At 50.5% G+C, this 20,626-nt stretch overlaps 7 protein-coding genes across 7 annotated transcripts; 3 read left to right on the top strand and 4 right to left on the bottom strand.

The window, feature by feature from the left end:
* Window positions 1–317: 317 nt before the first annotated feature.
* On the bottom strand, window positions 318–3,922 carry N7473_001457 (uncharacterized protein; the record flags this gene model as incomplete). Its single annotated transcript, XM_057147397.1, has 9 exons — window positions 318–720; window positions 782–1,567; window positions 1,621–1,720; window positions 1,777–3,223; window positions 3,285–3,384; window positions 3,450–3,567; window positions 3,630–3,652; window positions 3,712–3,727; window positions 3,799–3,922. The coding sequence occupies 9 exons, from the start codon at window positions 3,920–3,922 to the stop codon at window positions 318–320; spliced, it is 3,117 nt and encodes a 1,038-aa protein (XP_057015283.1).
* Window positions 3,923–4,960: 1,038 nt separating this feature from the next.
* Window positions 4,961–5,577, bottom strand: N7473_001458 (uncharacterized protein; the record flags this gene model as incomplete). Its single annotated transcript, XM_057147398.1, has 4 exons — window positions 4,961–5,028; window positions 5,140–5,282; window positions 5,361–5,450; window positions 5,513–5,577. The coding sequence occupies 4 exons, from the start codon at window positions 5,575–5,577 to the stop codon at window positions 4,961–4,963; spliced, it is 366 nt and encodes a 121-aa protein (XP_057015284.1).
* A 2,004-nt stretch (window positions 5,578–7,581) lies between these two features.
* N7473_001459 (uncharacterized protein) lies at window positions 7,582–10,000 on the top strand (the record flags this gene model as incomplete). The annotated part of the gene is made up of 2 exons (XM_057147399.1): window positions 7,582–8,776; window positions 8,829–10,000. The coding sequence occupies 2 exons, from the start codon at window positions 7,582–7,584 to the stop codon at window positions 9,998–10,000; spliced, it is 2,367 nt and encodes a 788-aa protein (XP_057015285.1).
* Window positions 10,001–12,023: 2,023 nt separating this feature from the next.
* On the bottom strand, window positions 12,024–13,344 carry N7473_001460 (dehydroquinase class II; the record flags this gene model as incomplete). The annotated part of the gene is made up of 3 exons (XM_057147400.1): window positions 12,024–12,310; window positions 12,376–12,531; window positions 12,906–13,344. 3 exons carry the CDS (start codon window positions 13,342–13,344, stop codon window positions 12,024–12,026), a joined length of 882 nt encoding a protein of 293 aa, XP_057015286.1.
* Window positions 13,345–13,508: 164 nt separating this feature from the next.
* Window positions 13,509–15,518, bottom strand: N7473_001461 (Zn(II)2Cys6 transcription factor; the record flags this gene model as incomplete). Its single annotated transcript, XM_057147401.1, has 2 exons — window positions 13,509–13,608; window positions 13,669–15,518. The coding sequence occupies 2 exons, from the start codon at window positions 15,516–15,518 to the stop codon at window positions 13,509–13,511; spliced, it is 1,950 nt and encodes a 649-aa protein (XP_057015287.1).
* Window positions 15,519–15,760: 242 nt separating this feature from the next.
* On the top strand, window positions 15,761–18,097 carry N7473_001462 (putative pentafunctional AROM polypeptide; the record flags this gene model as incomplete). Its single annotated transcript, XM_057147402.1, has 2 exons — window positions 15,761–17,842; window positions 17,894–18,097. The coding sequence occupies 2 exons, from the start codon at window positions 15,761–15,763 to the stop codon at window positions 18,095–18,097; spliced, it is 2,286 nt and encodes a 761-aa protein (XP_057015288.1).
* Window positions 18,098–18,618: 521 nt separating this feature from the next.
* On the top strand, window positions 18,619–19,632 carry N7473_001463 (sugar phosphate isomerase/epimerase family protein; the record flags this gene model as incomplete). Its single annotated transcript, XM_057147403.1, has 1 exon — window positions 18,619–19,632. One exon carries the CDS (start codon window positions 18,619–18,621, stop codon window positions 19,630–19,632), a length of 1,014 nt encoding a protein of 337 aa, XP_057015289.1.
* Window positions 19,633–20,626: the final 994 nt, after the last annotated feature.

The following is a 20,626-nucleotide window of genomic DNA, read 5'->3' on the forward strand; positions in this document are numbered from 1 at the left end:
GAAACCCCGGTGGAGAGGATTGCTACAGGTATAGGCACGAAAAGGATGTTGAGCAACACGGTACAAAGCCAATGAACAGAGTGAAAAGTATGTTAGATGAAATGCTATTCTACGCATGCAATATTGCTCTCAATGTATCTATCTGTCCACTTATCATGGAACTCGAAGCCTATACTTGCATCTGCATCTCCACCATCAACTTAAAATGCCATATCTATTAAGTGTATCTAGTTCAAACAAACCAACCCATTCCATCCTCTCTCTAGAACTAGAGTCCACCAACCTCACCCCACCTCAGCAGTAGCCCTGCAACACCTCTAATAATCCCCATTCTGCTTATCAACCTGCGTCTCAAGCTCATCCTCATACCCCTCCGCAATAGACGCCGAGCTCCGAACACGCTGCAATTGACTCTCAACATAGTTATGCAGATGCTCATCACTGTCACCGTTTTGAGGAAGTGCAGTGCTACTATCCCGTCGACTGAGGGGTCTGCTGCTATCCTCGTCATCGAGGACTGTTGAGGCGGCGGGAGTGGCGTCGCCGGCAATCGTGGAGTTGAAGTCACTTCTGTTGCCGATGGATCGGTTGGTGGAGGAGCGTCGGATGACGGGACGGCCTTGGCTGCGGCGGCGGCCGGAGCGGGAGAACATGTCGTCGAAGTAGTGGGAAGCTGCGGCGAAGGGGGAGCGGGGTGTTTGGGGGAGACGGCAGCTTAGACTAGATTTTGTTAGTATTTGTGGTTTGAAGGGAATTTTTTGTGTTGAGATGAGAAACTTACCCAGTGTCGTGAATGATCTTGGCAATTAATCCGGTCCAACCACACTGGTGGGATGTACCCAGGCCACGGCCGGTATCGCCGTCGAAGAACTCGTTGAACCAGAGGTAATCCTTCCAATGCTCGTCAAAGTCGAGCAGGTCAGAATGTCCGTTGATTGCACGGCGACCCTCGTCATTACGGGCAAACAGATGCTGCATACGGTGCTGCAGTTCCTCGGCAACATGGCCAAGATGCATGTAATCACCCGAACCAGTGGGACACTCGACTTGGAACGAATCGCCGTAGAACATGTAGAAGCGTAGCAAAGACTCGACAAGCAAGAAATTGACGCAAAGCCAGATAGGTCCACGCCAGTTGCTGTTGCCGCCGAAGAGGGCGCTGTCCGAATCACCGGGCACGTAGCCCACCTTGAATGTCTGGCCATTGACGTCCATGGAGTATGGGTTTTCCTCGTGGAACTTGGACATTGATCGGATACCGTGCTCGGCCAAGAATTCGGTCTCATCGAGCATACGTCTTAGGATCTTCTCGAGTCTCTCCTTGCTGACTAGTGAGAGGAGGAGGCGGTCGTCCTTGCCGCGGGTCTTCATGCTGGCAATGTTACGCTCAGCAACATCGGACTTGTTCTCGATGAACCAGTCAAGTCGTCGCTTGAACGAGGGGAACTTTTTGATGATCTCTGGTTCGAGAGTGAGGACGGCGTATAGCGGGATCAGACCGACCAGCGATCGGATAGGGAGCTGCTGAGTCCAGGGACCACCGTATGAAATGGCATCATAGTAGAAGCTTGATGGAATTAGCAGATGTGTAAGAATTATCGCGAGGGAGTGCAAACTTACTTGTCTTCCTCATTCCAGAGTGACTTGATGCTGTCCTCACCAGACCGGTAAGTCATAGCATCACTGATCAGGATGAAGTGTTCAAAGAACTTGGACGCAACTAGATGTAGGTTAGTAAATACACCAGCGGTTCATCATTCGAGTTTCCCGACTTACTGTCTTCATAAGTGCGACGGTGCTTGGCAAGCTCCAGTGCAATATTCATCATGGTCAGACAGTAGAAAGCCATCCAGCCAGTGCTGTCCGCTTGCTCGAGGACGCCACCAGTGGGCAGAGGCTCTGACCGGTTGAACAAACCAATATTATCCAGACCCAAGAAACCTCCCTCGAAAACGTTCTTACCATCCGAGTCCTTCCGATTCACCCACCAGGTGAAGTTCAGGAGGAGTTTCTGGAAGACACGCTCGAGGAAGTCCAAGTCTTGCCGGCCATACATCTTGCGCTCGATCTTGAAGGTGCGGAATACGGCCCAGGCATGCACCGGTGGGTTGACATCTCCAAAGTTCCACTCGTAGGCGGGAAGTTGACCGTTGGGGTGCATGTACCATTCACGAGTGAGAAGGTCCAGCTGCTTCTTGGCAAAATCAGGATCAATCATTGCCAGTGGGATGCAGTGGAAAGCGGTATCCCATGCCGCGAAGAAAGGATACTCCCAGGAGTCAGGCATCGACAGGATGTCATCGATATAGAGATGCCGCCACTGTTCATTACGAATGCCCTTTCGGCCAGCAGGAGGAGGAATCTCGGCGGGATCACCATTACTCCATTGATCCCAGATGAAGTTGTAGTACTGCTTGCACCACATCATGCCCGAAAAGGCTTGTCGCTGGATGTTTCGCAGGTCATCACTCATAGGAAGGGGGCTGATGCGGTAGTAGAAGTCGTCCGCTTCGGCACGGCGTTGCTCAATCACCTCGTCCAGAACCTCCTCATCCACGAACTCTACCTTCTTTCGAGAGAAACGGAATCGAACAACGGCACACTCACCCGGGGGCACACCCTCACCCTCGTCGAATGCATACCACGCACCAAATTTTGTACCTTCATTAGCAGGGTTCACAGCATCCTTCTCCTCATCCACGATGTGGCGATGGAATGCATCCTTGACGTAAGGCTGATCATTCTCAGTGCCCCACAGCTTTTGGTTGTTGGTTTCATTCTCAGTGAAAAGCATTCGCGGTTGAATATCTTCCTCGCTGGATCCAACGGGAGGCGAAGGCGCAAAGCATGCATATCGCTCGCCGAGCTTGCGATGAGTAGATTTCGCGACGCGGTCACCATCTTGCTTGATGGTTGGCTTCACGTTCTCCTTCTCATAGCCCCAAGACCAGGTGTTCCGGAACCAAACGTGAGGGATGATGTGTAGAGGAGCTGGCTCAGGACCACGGTTGTATGCAATAACTCGGAAGATAAGTTCTTCTTCATCGTCGCCTTCCTTGGCAGTCTCGATGAAAATATCCCAGTATCGGTTTTCCTCAAACACACCGGTGTCAAGGATCTGGTATTCGCGCTCCAATCGAGTTCGCTTGGCATTTTCGTCGACCAAGTCTTGGTAAGGGAACTTCTTCTGGGGGTACTTGTAAAGGAATTTCATGTAGGAATGCTGCAGGAAGCTCACGTCAGACTCCAAGTTGGTACCCAGCAGTGCGACTATTCCAACCTACCGTCGGGGTATTGTCCACATGGAAATGGCACTCCTTAATACTCTCACCATGATTACCTTGAGGGTTAGACAACCCGAAGAGACGCTCCTTCAGGAAATCACTAATTCGGGACTATCAGCGTCTCGGAATTGGCGGGCGCAACTCCCTGGTGTAGAATGTACTGACTCTTCTCCGTTCCAGAATGTAAAAGCAATGTTCTGCAGGCCGTGGGTATCCGAGACACCGGCGATACCATCTTCGCCCCAGCGAAAGACTCGCGATCGCGCATGCTCATGCGTAAAGTCTTGACACACTGGTTAGCTTTTTTCTCCACGGGTTATTCTCGAATTGCAGATTGTCGCTTACAGCTCCAAGCGTCACCATCCTCACTATATATCGTTAGTCTTGAACCCTTGCAGGGCTTTAATTGAAGTTTGACTTGACTTACGAGTAATCCTCGCGCACTGTCCCACACCGATGAAGTCATTAGCCCGCTATCCAACCAAAACCACCATTCGCACTCATGTAAACCAACCGGTTGCCCATTGTCGCTCAGCCACATAAGGACCCCATTTCTTCCAGTACCGAGTACGTTCCCGATCCTCCTGGAGACGTTTCTCTTCCTGCGTGAGGTACTCCTGCTTGTCGATCAGGACCATGATGGAGGTGGTGGACCCGGGATGCGGAGCCGGAGAGAGCAGCGCGCAAACGACGATTGAGGGGGAGAATCAGCGATCAAGACGAAGAACAATCTCAGTCAGGGACTAGGGAAGAAGATGATCGACTGCAAGAATGTACAAGTACCGCCAATGCAGCAATGGAGTGAAGAAATCGAGGAAGAGAAAGGGAAGAGGAAGAGGCGAAAGAAGAGGAGGGGCAGATGGTCGCTTTTTTACTCCGCAGGGTCGGGACTATCAGTAAACCAACTACTCAAACCCAGTTACCCAGTTTACCAAGTTAAAAAAAAACCGAAGCCTCTTAGCCTACCAAATTTGCCTGTGAAGTTCCGTGCTTCTACTACCAAAGGCCTAGACGGAGGAACCAGGTCCGACTGACAAGCTCCACCGGTGTGCTATCAGTGCCACGGCCCAAGGACAGCAGCCAAGGCAGGGACAATGACGGCACCGGTGGATATCGGGGGGCGCTGATGCTTCTGAATGCGCCTCAGTGATTGGTTAAGTTTGGCCAGTCCATTGGGATCTCGACTGCGGGAACAACACACCCAGAACACTCGCAGGTCTTGCAGGTCTTGCAGCGGCATTTTAATTTATGGCGCTGCCACTGATGCCACTAGTCTCGTCGGTGATCTTGTGCTTATCCGTCCCGACATCATGCATCTTCACATCTTGAAGCCCCGAGGGAGAGAAGAGGAGAGGAGAAGAAAAAAAGAGACAACTCAATTACGCCATAGCAGTGCCAAAAAAACGAGGGGCTCCGGTCTCATCGCGTGGGGGGAGCCCGGATACATACAAAAATGGGGGGTGTTTCTCAAAACATTCAACACATGAAGCAAGCCAAACCACAAATAATCCCAAAACGCGCCGACCGGGGTATCTTTCGTCAGGTGGTCTGGCTTCAAATCGCCATCCCCGGGTCGGTTTCCGTCTGACCTAAATCTGGTCCAGTCGGAAGAGGTATAAAACAGTCAAAAGAGAGGAGAACACTTCCTTCGGAAGGGAGAGAGATATATCGGCCGATCACGACTCATTCGCCTTCTGTTCGTCCGCTTGCTGCTGCTCGTTGTCGGTCGATCCTTCTGGGGGAGCTGTCGCAATGAGATCAGTCATCCCGTTGACCGTGACAGATAAGAACGAAAATCACATCCAGCAACATGGGAAAATGCGATCGCGCGATGATCACAGGGAGCCATCCTTACCGGTTGTCTGGTCCTGCTCACTCTGTTCTGTCTGTGGTGCGGATGAGGAGTGGTAAGACTGTGCCTTAAGGCGCTCCTCGGCCTCACGAATGCGCTTTTGCAGAGCTTCGAGTTCCCGAGTCTGGATCATCATCTGTTGCTTCCTGTTCATTGTAACTTGTCAGTGACGATGCGACCGAGCTGCGATGTCATTTCCGCCATGTTAAGCCTCCAACACTCACTTCTGATCAATGGTCTGGGAGAGATGGTTGACATCACTGTCGAGCATGAAAGCGCTGTCCAATGCTGTGGAAAAGGCCTGCGCCATGGTCCTAGACAGGTGTTAATTGCCACCGCTTGCTATAGCTTCGGACGGGGAAAGCAGTAAACGCACGACTGCGGTCGGATCTTGCCCGAGGGCTTCCACTCCGCGTCCATCTCCATATCGGTCATGGTCATTATGATAGGCTTAGGGTCCCCGTTGCGAGGGACGCGCTGCTGGGTCGAAAAAGGTTGACTTGTAGAGGGGTATATGTGCGACTTGTCGGGCGGGGCAACACCGCACGGCCGCAATCGATATATTCAACGGGGGGAGGAGATCGAATATCGCGGAGAGAGGGAATCGCGAGGGTAAAGTTAAAAAGATCACAGGGTAGGCTCAGGGGTTTCCGATCAAGGGCGCTGTCGAGGGAGTTCGAGTCAGTCGAGTCTCAGAGCAGTTATACTTCGTCCACCCCCAACAAACAACCCCGATAAGCGGGTTGGCTCCAAACTGGAGGGGGGGGAAGAGTCGTAGCAGACCAGGGGCATAGAGCCATACCAGAGACAAAAGGCAAGCGCAGATCGAGGAGAATCCGACAACTTTGGAGAATTTCACCGGTAAACAGCTGGGAACCTTTGGTAAGAGGAGAGGAGAGGGAGAAGGGAAAAAAGAAGAGAGGAGCGCCGACTGACTTTCTTTACGGATTCTTTACTTTCCTTACCGGGGCTCAGGGACGCATAGTTACTCCGTAGTAGTGACATAGTGCTCCATACGTACTCATAATTTGGGACTGACTTAGTTACTGGGTTTATTAGAGCTAGTCATCTACTCGATAACAGAGGAAGCATTCAACTCTTGCCCACGAATGTGCAACCTTCTCCTTATTGTAATCGCAAAGGGCTTCTATAGTATGTATACACAACATCGGGCTCCCACCGCAAGGGAGTGTCACGGTATTACAAGGGGGGATTGCTATAATACACAGGATGCTAACGAGCTAACACGATTAGGGGGAAGATGAGCATTATCATTTGCTAGAGTGGATCTATGTGATCTCGTAGGTTTGCTTTGACGGCTTCTTTGAACTTCGATGAGGCCTCGGAGGCAAACTTAGGGGGGGTTGTACATACTGTAAGCTGCTCAGGGGCTTGCAGAGACCCGCGCTATCAAAAAAAGACACTCCACTTGGAAGAGCCGAAAAAAAGGGGTGAACTCATTCTTAGTGAAAGGAAGCCCCTGACGTGGGGAGGGGCCCCAGTTTGCCGGAAATTTATTTGTGATCGATAGTTTAGGGCATTTAATACTGTATGTCCGATGGGGACTGGATGAGGGAAAAGTTATGGACTGGATGGACAGCGATGTAGTATGTAGTGTATGTATGCATTTAGAGCACGGAGCCTGTATAGGCTAAGGCATAGAGCTTCTAAGCACCGTGCGGAGGATCCATAAACAGTCATTTTCCAGTAAGCTCAGGAATGACACACCATAATAATACCTTATTTCTACTCCGCACTCGACGATAGCTGGATGATTCTGTACGATCTATTACGATGTGTATGTAAAAATCACCAAAATGTTCATATGATCCAGGGCTAACGGCAAGCTCTGCGGGAATACCGTGGTAACAAGTGTGTATGTAATATTACAGACATACCTTACCGGTTGTCCCTACCGGATCAATAACTACGCAGCAATCCACACACTCTCACCCAGCAACCAAGACCGCTCTCACACGTGATCTGGTAATTTACAATACCACCTCTGTTCTGGTGGCCCGTGGATGGCCTGAATCCAGTGGTCACTCTACTCTGCTGCTTCCAGGCCAGCACTCCAGCCATTTCCTCAGTCCTGCCATCTCCAATTCTCAGTCTTTCAAGGGGAACCTCGTCCATTTCATCGCTTTCATCCTCATCCTCTCACTCTTTCATCTCCTCACTGTCGCTTGATTTCCCTCTCGGATGAACTGAAGGGACACCGATCGCGTCTCCCTCTCTTTCCTGGACCCCTTCACTCTCTCCTCGACTCCTCGCCGACCGCCCGTCTCTCTCGAAATCTTCGCGATCCCCGAGAACACGCTCCGCGCTCGCTCCGCAACCAACCACCCACCCCTCCCTTCCTCCCCCACCACCGCCACCACCACCATCGTGGCCCCAATCCCCAAAGTGCTCACTTCCAGTGGCCGACCGGGCGGGCAATGGGGAATGCCTCCTCTGTCGGCATACACACCATTTGAGTCTTTACTCTTCTTCCAATCCCTTGCGACCTCCGATGTGCGCCCGGCCAGCTTCGCGTCTATATCGACTCTGTTGAGCAATAATCCACTCGTGCGCCAGAATGTAGCTTTCAGCGCCGATCGCCTCAGCCCAGAGGCGTTGGAGGATCTCTATGCGACGCTATTACGCGACGGCTTTGGTCGGGACGGCACATCCCTTGGCCCAGATGGACGGTCCACGGAGAGCTCTGGCCCCAGTAACCCAAAGAAACGCAAAATCTCCAGCCCGCGACCGGACGGGCTGACCGAAGGGCTCTCCCATGCTGTTCTGGTTCCGGAACTCGTGGCCCACCTCTATGCGCGGTATAAAGAGCTTGTGACGAAGGAGATTAGGGACGACGAGAAGCGATTCACCGACATTAAGATCGAAATCGAGCGTTTGCAAAGGGAGGATGTCAAGACGGCGGTACCCACTGCGAAGGGGGTGCCCCAAGCTACCAAGCTCGAGCGCCGCGATTCCATGGATATCAGCGTCAAGCAAGAAACCCCCCGGCAGGAACGCCCCGACCAGACAATCCCTCTTGCGACACAGGCACAACCGGTTCAGTCCATTCCGCAGGCAGTTCAGCCAGAGCCAGGTCAGCCTACAGAAGTCCCGCGCCCGCCCGGCGCGCCTGTCGGATCGCCTGGAGCTCAACCACCTCAGCTTCAAGCCCAGCCCACACCAACAAAGGCTGGTCAACCACTACACCCACAGGCTTTTAATCGCCAAGACGTGCCGCATCCTCCGCTTCAGCCACCTTTTGCCCCGCGAAATCAACAGCCAGGTCCGTCAACTCCTGCAGCAGCCCGAGTAGCACCACCACATCCCTCGCAAGTTGCACCACGACCTAATGTCCCGGTGGGCACGCCTGTTGCCCCGGGGAAAGCTTCCATTCCTATATCCACCTCTCAACAACCCGCCCCGACTCAGTCCAGCTTCCAGCAATGGCAGCTCGAAGCCCCCCCCACATTCACCTTACTCCGCAACCTCTCCGGCTACCACTACTCCCCATCTTGGTCTGGCACCCGGCAAACCACCAGTCCCCCCATCACAAGTTCCTTCGAGGACACAATCCAAGGCCTCTATTTCTTCGGCCGTTCCGAGCACCCCAGGTGCAGCAAGTCCAGCTGCTCAAACTCCGGTACCCGTTGGATATCCGCGCATCTCACAGACACCGAGCGTTTTAATTCCAGCTTACCCCGAGTCTCGTGGATCACGTCCGCGATTATCCATTGATACGCCAGGTTCTTCTACGCCATGGAAGAGAACACCTCGTCTGAGCATCCCCGAGTCTCCGGTATCGCCTGCACGTCCACGACCAGAGGATGTGAGCCCGATCAGTGAAAGAGCACCTTCTCCCGATGCTATGGATATCTCGCCACCCCGAGAGAAGAAAACCACTCGTCGTAGTCAGGCAACTACAGTGGAAAGCAAAGCTACACCGAGCATCAAGGTTGAGAAAGGCACTTCTACTCGGAGGAAACGAGCTATCAGTTCCGCATCCACTCAGAGCCGAGGGCGCTCAGTGGCTTCGAGAGATGACTCGCCCGATCCGTCTAGGGCTGCCACACTCCGAAAGGGACCTGCGGCGATTGTGGATGATCAGACTCCGAAAGCACGATCAAAGCGCAAGCGTGGTGTCAGCGAGTCCTTCGATCATGAGCCCATTCTTCCGGAGCAACCCAAGATCGATACAACCAGATACGTGCTTTGCGCACGCGGATTCCACCGAACAGCAGCTCCTATAATGAACGACGTAACGACCCACAAGCTTGCATCCATCTTTGCCAAGCCATTAGGTGAACGAGATGCACCCGGCTATCACGATCTCATATATCGTCCCCAGGATCTCAAATCTATCAAATCTGCAGTTCATCAAGGTAGCAAAGCCGTTGCTGCTGCAACCGAGGCTGTCAGTACTCCAGCGGGCGACGGTGAATCTCCAGTGCCAGCTGCAGGTACACCGTCTAAGAACAACATGCTTATGCTTCAGAAGACCGAAGAACTCATTCCTCCTAAGGGGATCGTGAACTCTGCGCAGCTGGAGAAGGAGCTTATCCGCATGTTCGCCAACGCAATCATGTTCAACCCCGTCCCGGCACGCGGATTTGGCCCGGCCTTCCCGATGATGAACGAGCGAGGTTCCCGGGAGAGCACACAGTCCGGTGACGGTGACGAAGGCGGGATCATCCAAGACTCGATCGAGATGTTTGAGGATGTTGAACAGGCCGTGACCCATTGGCGTCAAGCTGAACGTACGGCTGAGCGCAATGCGGATGATTTGGCCAATAAGAATGTGCTTGCATTGCGGCGTGGTAGTGTCAGTGATTTTAATACTGATAGTGCGGATGATGTCAAGGGCTGAGGCATGTTCGGATGGTACATGGCCATGTATTTTATGATAATTTTTGAGTGTTTGATTAGGATTCCTTGATTGATATGAATACAATGAATCGCCATTAGGTGATTTCCGAATGACTATTATTAGCTTGCATTATCTTCGTAGCTGTATACTGTACACCATATGTTGATTCCACCATATTTTCCCCTGTATGTATACAACCAGGTGGTCTTCTTGTAGTCAAGGCACATTGAGCATTGAGCATAGTCTATCTGGAAGGCTGGATACTAATCCGTGGCGGTAGAGTACCGCGATATCCCGCCCCGCGTTGATTTCTTCAGTACCATTCCCGAAGCGCAACGTCTACTCGTTTATACCGCCTCCCCAGGAATCTCATATCATGTCCAACAGGATTCGGTTCCATCGAAAAACACGAACTGGGTTTCTCAACTGTAAATCTAGACATGTCACACTAGCAAGACGGTCATTTGATTTGCGTGAACTACGAAACTGACTCTCCTTGCTAGTGTGACGAGTCGAAACCAAGATGCAGAGATTGCGTGCGTCGCGATGAGATCTGCTCATTCGAGACGTCAACCTCGAAATCAGAATCGCCTCAATCCGGTTCTCAACGAGTCGAGCAGCAGCAGCATCCTCCTCCAAGCCAATACCCGCTCCAAACAGAGCAAGTGCAGCAACTCCCCGAGGAAGCGCATTACACCCCCAAGTGTCTCCTAGATCTCCGCCTCATGCATCACTACAGCGTCTTCGCCGCCCAAGCTCTCTCCAACACCCTAGACGAAAACGTAGTGAATGCACTGAAAGTGGACATTCCCTGCGTCGCATTTGAACATGAATTCTTAATGCATGCCGTCCTCTTGGTGGCGATGGTTCATCTCTGCTGCGTGGATAATTCCGCCGAACATCTTCCTATTTTCATATACCGTGATCAGGCGCTACGTGCTTTACGCCATGCTGTTACGCATTTATCGAGTGGGAATATAGATGCTTTGAGGGGTGCGTCGGTGCTTCTTGCGGCGGTTTCGTTCCCGACGGATCGATGGACGAATCAATCCGGCTTGTGGGTGACGAATTGGAAGGCTTTGGCTCTTGGTCAACGGAAGTTACACCCCGCCAGGTTCGGGACCTTTTGATAGCAAGGAAAGCTCTACTCCGTCCCGTGGTCTTTATGGGTGCTTTGCAGACCTCCTCGTACCGCCAGTCATACCGAGCACCATCCAGCGTGCTCTAGATATGAACCACCACGAGGATGACATCCAATACATCTCCACCTTGGAAAAAGTCGCCGCGGAGCTTGGGAGAGTGATCTCAATTCTCAACTTCCCATATGAAACAAAGTTCTTGGAGAAAGAGGTTAAGGTGTGGGCATTTGATGTGATCTCACCCGAATTTCTTACATCTGTGCAGCAGCATCGGCCGGAAGCACTTGTTGTTCTGGCCCACTACATCGCTCTATTCATGTTTCTCCCGGATTCTTGGATTTATCATGGTCTTCCGCAACATGATATTGGTGTCGTGGTTTGATTGTTGGTAGTGAGTGGAAAGAACGTTTGTCGCTTCCTGTATCCGTTATTGAGATGGACGATATGGAAGATGCGGCAGCCGCACTTGTTGCTACTTGTTTGGAGTAATGAAGGGTCAAATAGAATAAGGTTCATTATCTCCTAGCCATTGGAGTCTTGAGATATCTAAATAATTTCTACCGCTGGATAAATATGCAGAATCAACAGGATCAAGAGAAACCTATTTCAGATCAGTCTCATGATGTATAAAGAGGCTCTATATATCGATTCTTCCAGCCCAAGATACCCTCCTTACCTTGCCCTCGTCGGGTCCGGTTTTGTTGCCAACATTAGGACATTTCCTCATAATCCACCTGTACAATATCCTTCCATCTCAAACGGGGTTGCTCTTCATCTAGCCTGCACGCTGTTGGTGTTGGATTTCTCGAGAGACGACGATGGAATATAGCCGCGACGAGAACGAAAGACCGAAAAGACGATTTGTGCAACCAAGCCCACGAGAATTATTGCCTTCCGAGATTGAATTTGGATGATAATGTGCCGGATCCGATGATTTGGACGAAGAAACATATGATGTCGCCGCCAACGAAGATTTTGGTAAGCCGTGATGGCTTTACGACTGAGTAGGATTCGCCTTTGACTAGCAAGATGAGTCTGCCGAGAACCATGTAGACCGAAGCAGCGAAGAGAGCCGGTGCGACAAGAATCGTTAAAGTCTGAACGATGAAGAGGGTAAAGTTGCTTGTGTTATCATGGGCAAGGAAGCGGCAAATATAACCTGTCGTCTCGACTGATACATCAATGAATTAGAATTCAATAAAAAAGGAGATTGGAGATGAGAACTGATCTACTTACGACAACGACCAAATATGAGAACCAAAAAGTACCACACGCGACGACGGAACATGATGTATATATGCCAGATGCTGCAAATAGCAAAGGGTATTGTGAAGATCATAGCTGCCCCTTGGTTGGGATTGTAGCCATACGGGTTGACAGACATGTTGCCGACTTGCAGTTATGCACGCATTGCAATTTTTCCAGTATCAAGTCGGTAAATAAAGAGGAGAAGGCAGAAAGAGCGTCGGTTTATGCTTAGTTATTTAAGATAGCCACGCAAAGTCTACTTATATAAACCTTTCCCGTCATGAAGAGCTGGCTATACATAGTGCGAGGCGGGTCCACACTTCGCATATCGGACATCGCATATCGCTTACCGCATATCGCACCCGTGGGTCTTATGAATACAAAAGCTCACTTTGGATTCCTAGGATTCTGATGAGAAGCTGTTATCGGGTGAATTGACTCTGAAAAGAATTGTCCGATATAGAAGGATTTTTATTTAAAATCTAATCGCACACACTGATCTCAACAAACACATCAACCGGTCTTCACCATATACCGCGCCGCATACTCAATACCAGCTTCATAACCATAAACACCCAACCCAACAATACAAGCAACAGCCTTGTCTGACAAATAACTGACGTGCCTGAAATTTTCTCTGGTGTGCACATTCGTAATATGAATCTCGATAAATGGAAGCGATGCTCCGATGAGGGCATCGCGAATCGCAACGCTAGTGTGCGTCAACGCACCCGCGTTAATCAGCACGGCATCAAAGTTGCCTCGTGCGGCATGAATTCGATCGATAATAGCGCCTTCATGGTTGGACTGGAAGGCTTCGAGGTGGATTCCCTTCGAAGTAGCGAGGGCTTTGGCGTTGGTCTCGACGTCGGCGAGGGTGGTGGTGCCGTATAGATGGGGCTCGCGGGTACCCAAGAGATTGAGGTTGGGCCCGTTGATGAGGAGGATTCCGGGCATGATGGTGGAATTCTTTTTTTTTTTTGAAAAATTAAGATTGGTATGTTCTTGCTATTGAAGTCTTATTATGTTTACGGGTATCTTATATCTTTATGTTTGTTAGTTGTTGCGTGAACGGTCGCTTATGATTATAGCCGATCGGATATTATCAGAAATCTTTAGAGTCACGCTGAAGGTCCCTGGAGTTGTGCTAGGAAATCCGTGTCCAGGTCTCCATCATAAAATCCCAAATTATGCGCAAAAGCAGGTTCCTGCCTAGATATGCTGTTAGCGATGAATTTTTAATTTACGCGATGTGTGAGCGCACGCGGAGACTGGACATACCTGCTTGACGGAAACGAGGTTACCATCTCTTCAAATAGAGCGTCGTACCCATCCGCGCCAGATAGACCAGCTGAGGTTGTATATCCACTGGTGTCGGTAATATTTCGCAAGTCCGTGAGAGACGACTCCGTGATGGTGTTCATGGCGATAGCACTTCCAGGTGCTAAAGACACAGAGGGGCCGCTTTGGTTCAGTGAGGGGGCTTCAAATGAGTGATCAGCCTGAATTTTGCATCCAAGGCCATTTGTTGACTTGGTCAAACTCAGGAACCCCTGGATACGACTCTCCGAATCCCCCTTCTCTTCCAAGCTCATTGCAGCATTCGTGACAACAAGACTCCGTTGACATTGAAGTGCAAAGCAATGCACCAATGGAGAGACCCCAGACTCTCCAGCAATTGAGAGATAACATTCAAGTATATCCAGCACCCGATGGATAGTTCTGATGCAAAGGTCCGTGACTGCAGGCGAGACCGGCTCAAACCTTCGGATCAGTGACAGTGTCGTGAAAGTGGATGTGAGATGTAACACCAGCAGGGGCGGGGCGCTGGCGTTTTGCCTGTTGTATGGACGGTCTTGTAGTACTACAGCTTGTTTCTCGCGTAGATTGTCGAGAAGATCCTCCAATTGGAGATTTGACTTTGGCTGGTATAGGATTTGTGACAAATCTTGTACAAGCTGTTGGATGATATTGAAGGAGCTCAGGGCACGCAAGGGTGCGGTTGACATCCGTCCCCCATTAAAGCTATTAGAACGAGTTGCGGACCAGACATCCCACTCGTCTACGTCATCTTCCTCTACCAGCCCCTGTTCAAGCTGTTCATCCGAAGATAGGCAAGGCGTGCGTCCTAATAAGGCGGATAGAATGGTGTCTAAGAAGACACAGCCGTTGAAGGTGTGACGGAATCGTGTCTTCCTCGCAGTGAGCGGCAGGCCAAGCAGGAGCCTTGTAGCTTGTCCAGCCATGGTCCAGGCGTGATGAATATTGCCGAGGGAAATTTGTGTCAACACGAAGAGCAGTAGCGCATGGACATGGCCCAGATCCAAAGCTCCAGGGTCCGCCAGAAACTGCTCTTGAATGGACAGTTGGATAGCCAAAGGAGACGGTAGGCTGGCATCATGGTTACCCCTTAGAAGGGCAGTATAAGATATCACAGCCCATAGTACCATGTGACAAGAGGTATCCGTGGATAATGGCTGGTTTCGGTTCATATGCATCGCTCGAAGGAGTTCCCGACGCTCAAGAATTGGAAACCAGCAATGTGTGTAGGTGAAGTAAAAGTCGAGTAGGTCAGGCGTGTTTTCCGGCATCACCCATTCAATTGCTTTTGATGAATTTTGAACAGGCGCTTGGACAGTCTGCATAATCATAGGCTCATTTGAGCCGAAGTCCATTGGTACCGCGACGAAATCATCCATGTTCTCATCTTGATCGCGAGGCTCTACAGGGTCCCAGTCAGAGCCATCATTGCCAAGATCTTCACCATCTGGTTTCAACAATTGATTCACGTCCCGGGAAAGTCTTGATGTTCGCCAAACAGACACAAGGTGATCCGCTTGTCCACTTTTTAGGAAATTGCCTTTGCCTCGTGCGTCTCGCAAGAGGCCATAGAGCATGCTCTCACTCCCCGGCACATTCTGAAGAACAAGACCAAGAGTAATTTCCAGGCTTCGAACATATCCGGATGGGAGTCCTCTTCGACCCCCACCAGTTTGATAGGTGCAGGTCCGATTCGCAGCATGACATATCTTGCATACGGGCTGTTCGCCGTCACACTTGGACTTGCGACGCCGGCATTGATCACAAGCACGATAAATGCGCTGCCTCTTTGACGGACGTGGACTGGACATTGGAGCCTTGCATTTCAGTCTCACAAATCAATTGGCCTTCTGATCACTTGGCCTTGGGTAGATGGAAAGTGGTTCGGTCGAGGGTGGCGACCAGTCAGGTGATCGGCGGTGGATTTAGCCGATGGCAATTGCGTGGAAGCTTCATCGACCAACCACGCTGGGACCCGTTCTAAAATCTAGAAAAAGACAATAGTTGATGAAAGTGCAAAGCATCATTTCATGCACAACGAAATTGATTTGAAATGAGTGCCATCGAAAGCTCTTCTGGCCCTTTGAAGTTCAGCAGTACGCCGCCACCATCCGCTGTCGAAGCACTTGGCATCCGCCGACAATATAATTCGGATGCGACGATATTACTTGTCGGGTTCTTTGGCGCTGGCAAGAAGACGCTTGGAATTATCGCATCTGTCGCCTTGCGAAGACGCTTCGTTGACTTTGACGCGGTTTTCAATCAAGAACACAATTCATCGCCTCAAGAGTTTATAGCTCGTCACGGTCTAGCTCGATATCGCGAACTCGAACTGCAGATATCAAAGGACATTCTCACAAAACATGAGAAAGGCTGTGTGATAGTCGGCCTCGGAGGCACAGCAAGTCCTTCACAGCGAGCTCTTTTGACTGAATGTGCTCAGCGACATCCCGTCATCTATGTGCGACGAGATGAGAATGATCTGCAACAACTCTCCGGCACAAGTTCCGACAAGTTCAGTCGAATATTCGACGTTGTGAATGCGTTCTTCGAGTCTTGCACAAATTTCGACTTCTTCAACAATACTCAAACCGAGTCTCGGGGTGGACCGATACCGCCTGCATATCTCAAGCTCAAGGAGACTGAGAGAGTATTTGTGGCATTCTTGCACAGAATTTTTGGTAGGGATCATCGTCAAGTTTTCTCGATCGATCCATTTTCAAAATCCCATACATACGCTCTACAGGTTCCTGTGACATATCTGGACCGACCGGAGTATGACCTGGAATCTCTCGAGTCCGGCGCTGATGCCATTACGCTCCTGGTTCGTCCCAATGACATAAATACGTCCAGGTCGACGGAAAGGCTTGCACGCCATATTGCATTGTTAAGGAAACATTCCCGCGTTCCGATTATTGTCGACTTGTCGGCACCTCATTCAACACACTCGACATTCGATTACCATAAAACTTTAGCGACTATCCTTCGGCTTGCCCCAGATGCTCTCACTTGCTGCCTTGAATGCGACTCTGGTCTAGTTTCCAAGCTCAATTCTTCAAAGGGCTATACGAAGATCATCGGAACGGTCCATGAGCCTAGTCCTATTGGGTCTCAGCATCGAGCCCTCACCCCGTCAACCCTCACAGCGCTGGGTGGGGCTTTAGAATGTGATGCCATCCGCGTGACCGGCGAAGCAATATCGCCGGATCAGAACTATACATGTTTATCCTTCGTACACGATATGGAGATGACCTTGAAAATTCCCATCATTGCATACAATATGGGACCAATGGGACGGGCCTCAGTTTGCCTGAGCCAAACCCTGTCACCGGTCGTTCCTCAGTCCTCGAAGGAGACAGGAATAACGGTAAGAGAGGCAGAATCCGCATTGACTGCGTGTTTCTTGCAGTCGAAAAAGGCCTTCACTATCTTCGGGCAGAGTGTGAAATACAGTCTCTCGGCAGCGATGCATAACACGGCGTATGCGGCATGTGGGCTGCCACATGTCTACGCTATCCTCCAAAGTGAAAATTTATCAGATATTCATCGACTCTTGGAAGATAAGAACCATGGTGGCGTGACGATCTCTCTCCCCTACAAAACGGCAATATTACCTTTCCTCGACGAAGTCACCTCTGATGCCAAGGATATCAACGCCGTCAACACAGTTGTGCTAGAACACACTCAACTTCCCAACGGTGAGAGGGTCACCGTTCGACGGGGTTACAACACTGATTATATCGGTATAAGGGACTGCATCCACAAGCATCTCTCTCCTGCAAATGCAGTTCGCGATGGAACCACGGCTTTGATCATTGGGGCAGGTGGAATGGCCCACGCTGCGATATACGCATGCTATGAACTTGGCGTTCGGAGGATGTGCATCTACAACAGATCTGTTGAGAATGCAAAGAAACTTGCGGATTACTACCACCAGTGGGCACAGTCGAAGGGTGGAGTGAATCTGCAGCTCGACGTGCTCTGCTCGCCAGAGGACCCTTGGCCTTCTGACTGTCGCTTACCCACAATAGTCACTTCTTGCATACCGCCATATGAACTGGGAAGTGAACGTCCGATAGAATTGCTACTGTCGGAACAGTGGCTTGCAAGCCGAACAGGTGGCGTGTATCTTGAGGTGAGTGAGAAAATCCATACTTTTAAAGACCGAGGCTGATTACTTGTCTAGGTTGGATATGGTCCTTCGAGGACTCGATTGATGGAGCAATTCCTCCCACGTGCATCTAAGGGGTGGGTGGTAGTTGATGGGCTGATGGTATTGGTTGAGCAAGGCATTGCTCAGTACGAGATCTTCACCAAGCGGCCAGCACCAGTTCATGTTATGCGACGTGCTATTAAGGAGCAGTCTATCAGACATGGATTTGTTCACTGATAATTTTTACTTTCCGAATGGAGCGATTATGACCGAATCTACTTTTTTCAAGCTGGAATGAGACATTCACCTCGAAACACTTGGGTATTCCGTAAAATGTCAGGTGGCCTTTGGGAACATCCTTCATTTAAATACAGCCATCTTGTCTAGTACCTAGCTTTTCAATGAGAGAATAGGAGACAGTTCCCATTCATTCCTGGAGCCACATCGTACCTTTTCTTATGATTAGGGCTATAGGTCATGGCTCCCATTCTTGATTTCTCCCTTCAAATAAGAAACAAAGCCATCATACCCCTAATGCCACTTGAAATGGGGAAATTTGAGAACCCCAGGTTTTAGTTTAAACCCGCTCATGCCCTGCCTCCGGTTATGAAGTTAAACTCCGGAGCTAGGCTAAGACTTTAACCTAAGCCCCTCAACATGACGTTGACGATATATCCTACCAAGAGTCTAAAAATGACTTCCATCCTCACTCAAGTCACAGTCTCCAACAGCTGAATGTTAAATTCATCACAAAAACCATGAAATACCAACCGGCTATTATGAGCGCGTCGCTTGGACGGGCATGGCTCCACAATCTCCACTACAAGATCGAACAAGCCGCCAAGGCCGGTTTCAAAGGAATCGAGATCTTTTACGAAGATCTTGATTATGCCGCACGTGAGATTTCCAAAGATGACTCTCCATCTGCAGGAGATATCCTCAGCGCTGCAGACCGTGTTCATGAGGCCTGTCAAGCGCAGGGGCTCGAAGTGATCGGCCTTCAGCCTTTCCTCTTCTACGAAGGTCTCAAGGACCGCGAACAACAAGCCAGACTGATCGAGAAAATGAAACTTTGGCTTCAAATTGCCAAGCGACTCGGCACCAATACGATTCAAATTCCTGCGAATTTCCTGCCTGCAGAGCAGTTGACGGATGACCTGGACGTTATCGCTGCCGATCTGCGACAGGTAGCTGACATGGGTGCTGCCGAGAGTCCTGTTGTGCGCTTCGCCTACGAAAACTTGTGCTGGAGCACTTACATCGACACTTGGGAGAAGGTATGGGAGGTGGTGAAACGTGTTGATAGGGCCAACTTTGGAATGTGCCTAGATACTTTCAATATCGCTGGGCGCGTTTGGGCGGATCCAGCCGATGTGACAGGAAAGACGCCAAACGCAGACGCAGATCTGAAACTATCCATGGAGCAAATGGTAAAGGAGGTTGATGTAGCCAAGGTCTTCTACATCCAAGTTGTCGATGCTGAGCGTATGGAAACCCCGTTGGTCCCTGGCCATCCATTCCATGTTGACGGCCAACCAGCAAGGATGAGCTGGTCTCGAAACGCAAGGACATTCATGTATGAAAAAGACCGTGATGCATATTTACCGGTGGAGGATATCGCGAGAACGGTCATACATGGGCTCGGGTATGAGGGTTATGTTTCAATGGAGCTGTTTTCTAGGACCATGGCCGAGACCGGTCAACATGTTCCTGACGAGCATGCTGCAAGGGGCATCGCAGCTTGGAAGACTTTCCAACGCAACGTTCTGTGATGCTGGCCTCGAGGATAAACAGGAGCCAATGGCCAGGTCTATTTCTTAATCCGTATCCTGGCAGCTCGGACCTGTCCCCTCGTCTTTCCGGCACCTGACCGTCCATCAGAGGCGGCCTCATACAAAAGAAATACCACATATCAAGATGGGACCACTCGCACTTATCATATAACTCCACATATTCATCGGCACACATATACATCCATCCGACATCCTCTTCATCCATCTCCGTGGTTCCGTCATGCCAATCAGGATGGATTTTATAGTTTCTCTCCTCGGGAGTCAAATCACCCCACTGTTTGTACAAAATTTTGACCACGGGCGACGTTATATAGTCAAGAGACTCTAAACAGATATCGTCCACAAAGAGGGCATAATTGAAACGCGCCCCAAATGTGTATTCTGGATATGATCCTTCGAACATGCGTAGTCTTTCAGGATAGCTCGCCTCCAGCGGTAGCTGCTCCTCAACCCAGACATTAAAGTGGTTGCGAATCTCGTGTGAGGTTGCAACGTCGAACTTTGTAACATCATAATTAATAACAAGTTGGTGGTTGGGAATCAGCTCAGGGGCTCCTTCCTCGAGGTACTCTTCAACTGAATCCTGTAGTAGTTGGAGTACTCACTTTCACGCTTTGTCGTCCGTGTACGTGCAGCGGTAGATAGAAAAGCCCCGTGGGAGATCTGGCCTCTTTATGTTGGTGTTGCAGCGAGACATGTGAATGCCTTCCCAGGGGACCTTCCCTGTTGGAGAAAAGGGGATGCGTCCATCAGAAAAGTACGTCCTACGCCTTAGAGGGCGAGACTGGATGCACATGGGCTTGTTGAGGATCCGTGGTAGCCGACATGATCTCACCGGGAATGTGAGGTTGAGATGCCCGATAGCGTGGAGCGCCTTCATGAAGCCAAGCGTTCCTTGCCCGCGTGAGTGCTGGTACTAGCAGGGAGCAGGGAGGAAAAGTAAGATGGCAGGGAAATATCGATGTTTAGAACT

This window comes from Penicillium subrubescens (assembly GCF_028828155.1).
Source record: "Penicillium subrubescens strain IBT 31985 chromosome Unknown utg000001l_segment0_segment0, whole genome shotgun sequence".
Taxonomy (NCBI): Eukaryota; Fungi; Ascomycota; class Eurotiomycetes; order Eurotiales; family Aspergillaceae; genus Penicillium; species Penicillium subrubescens.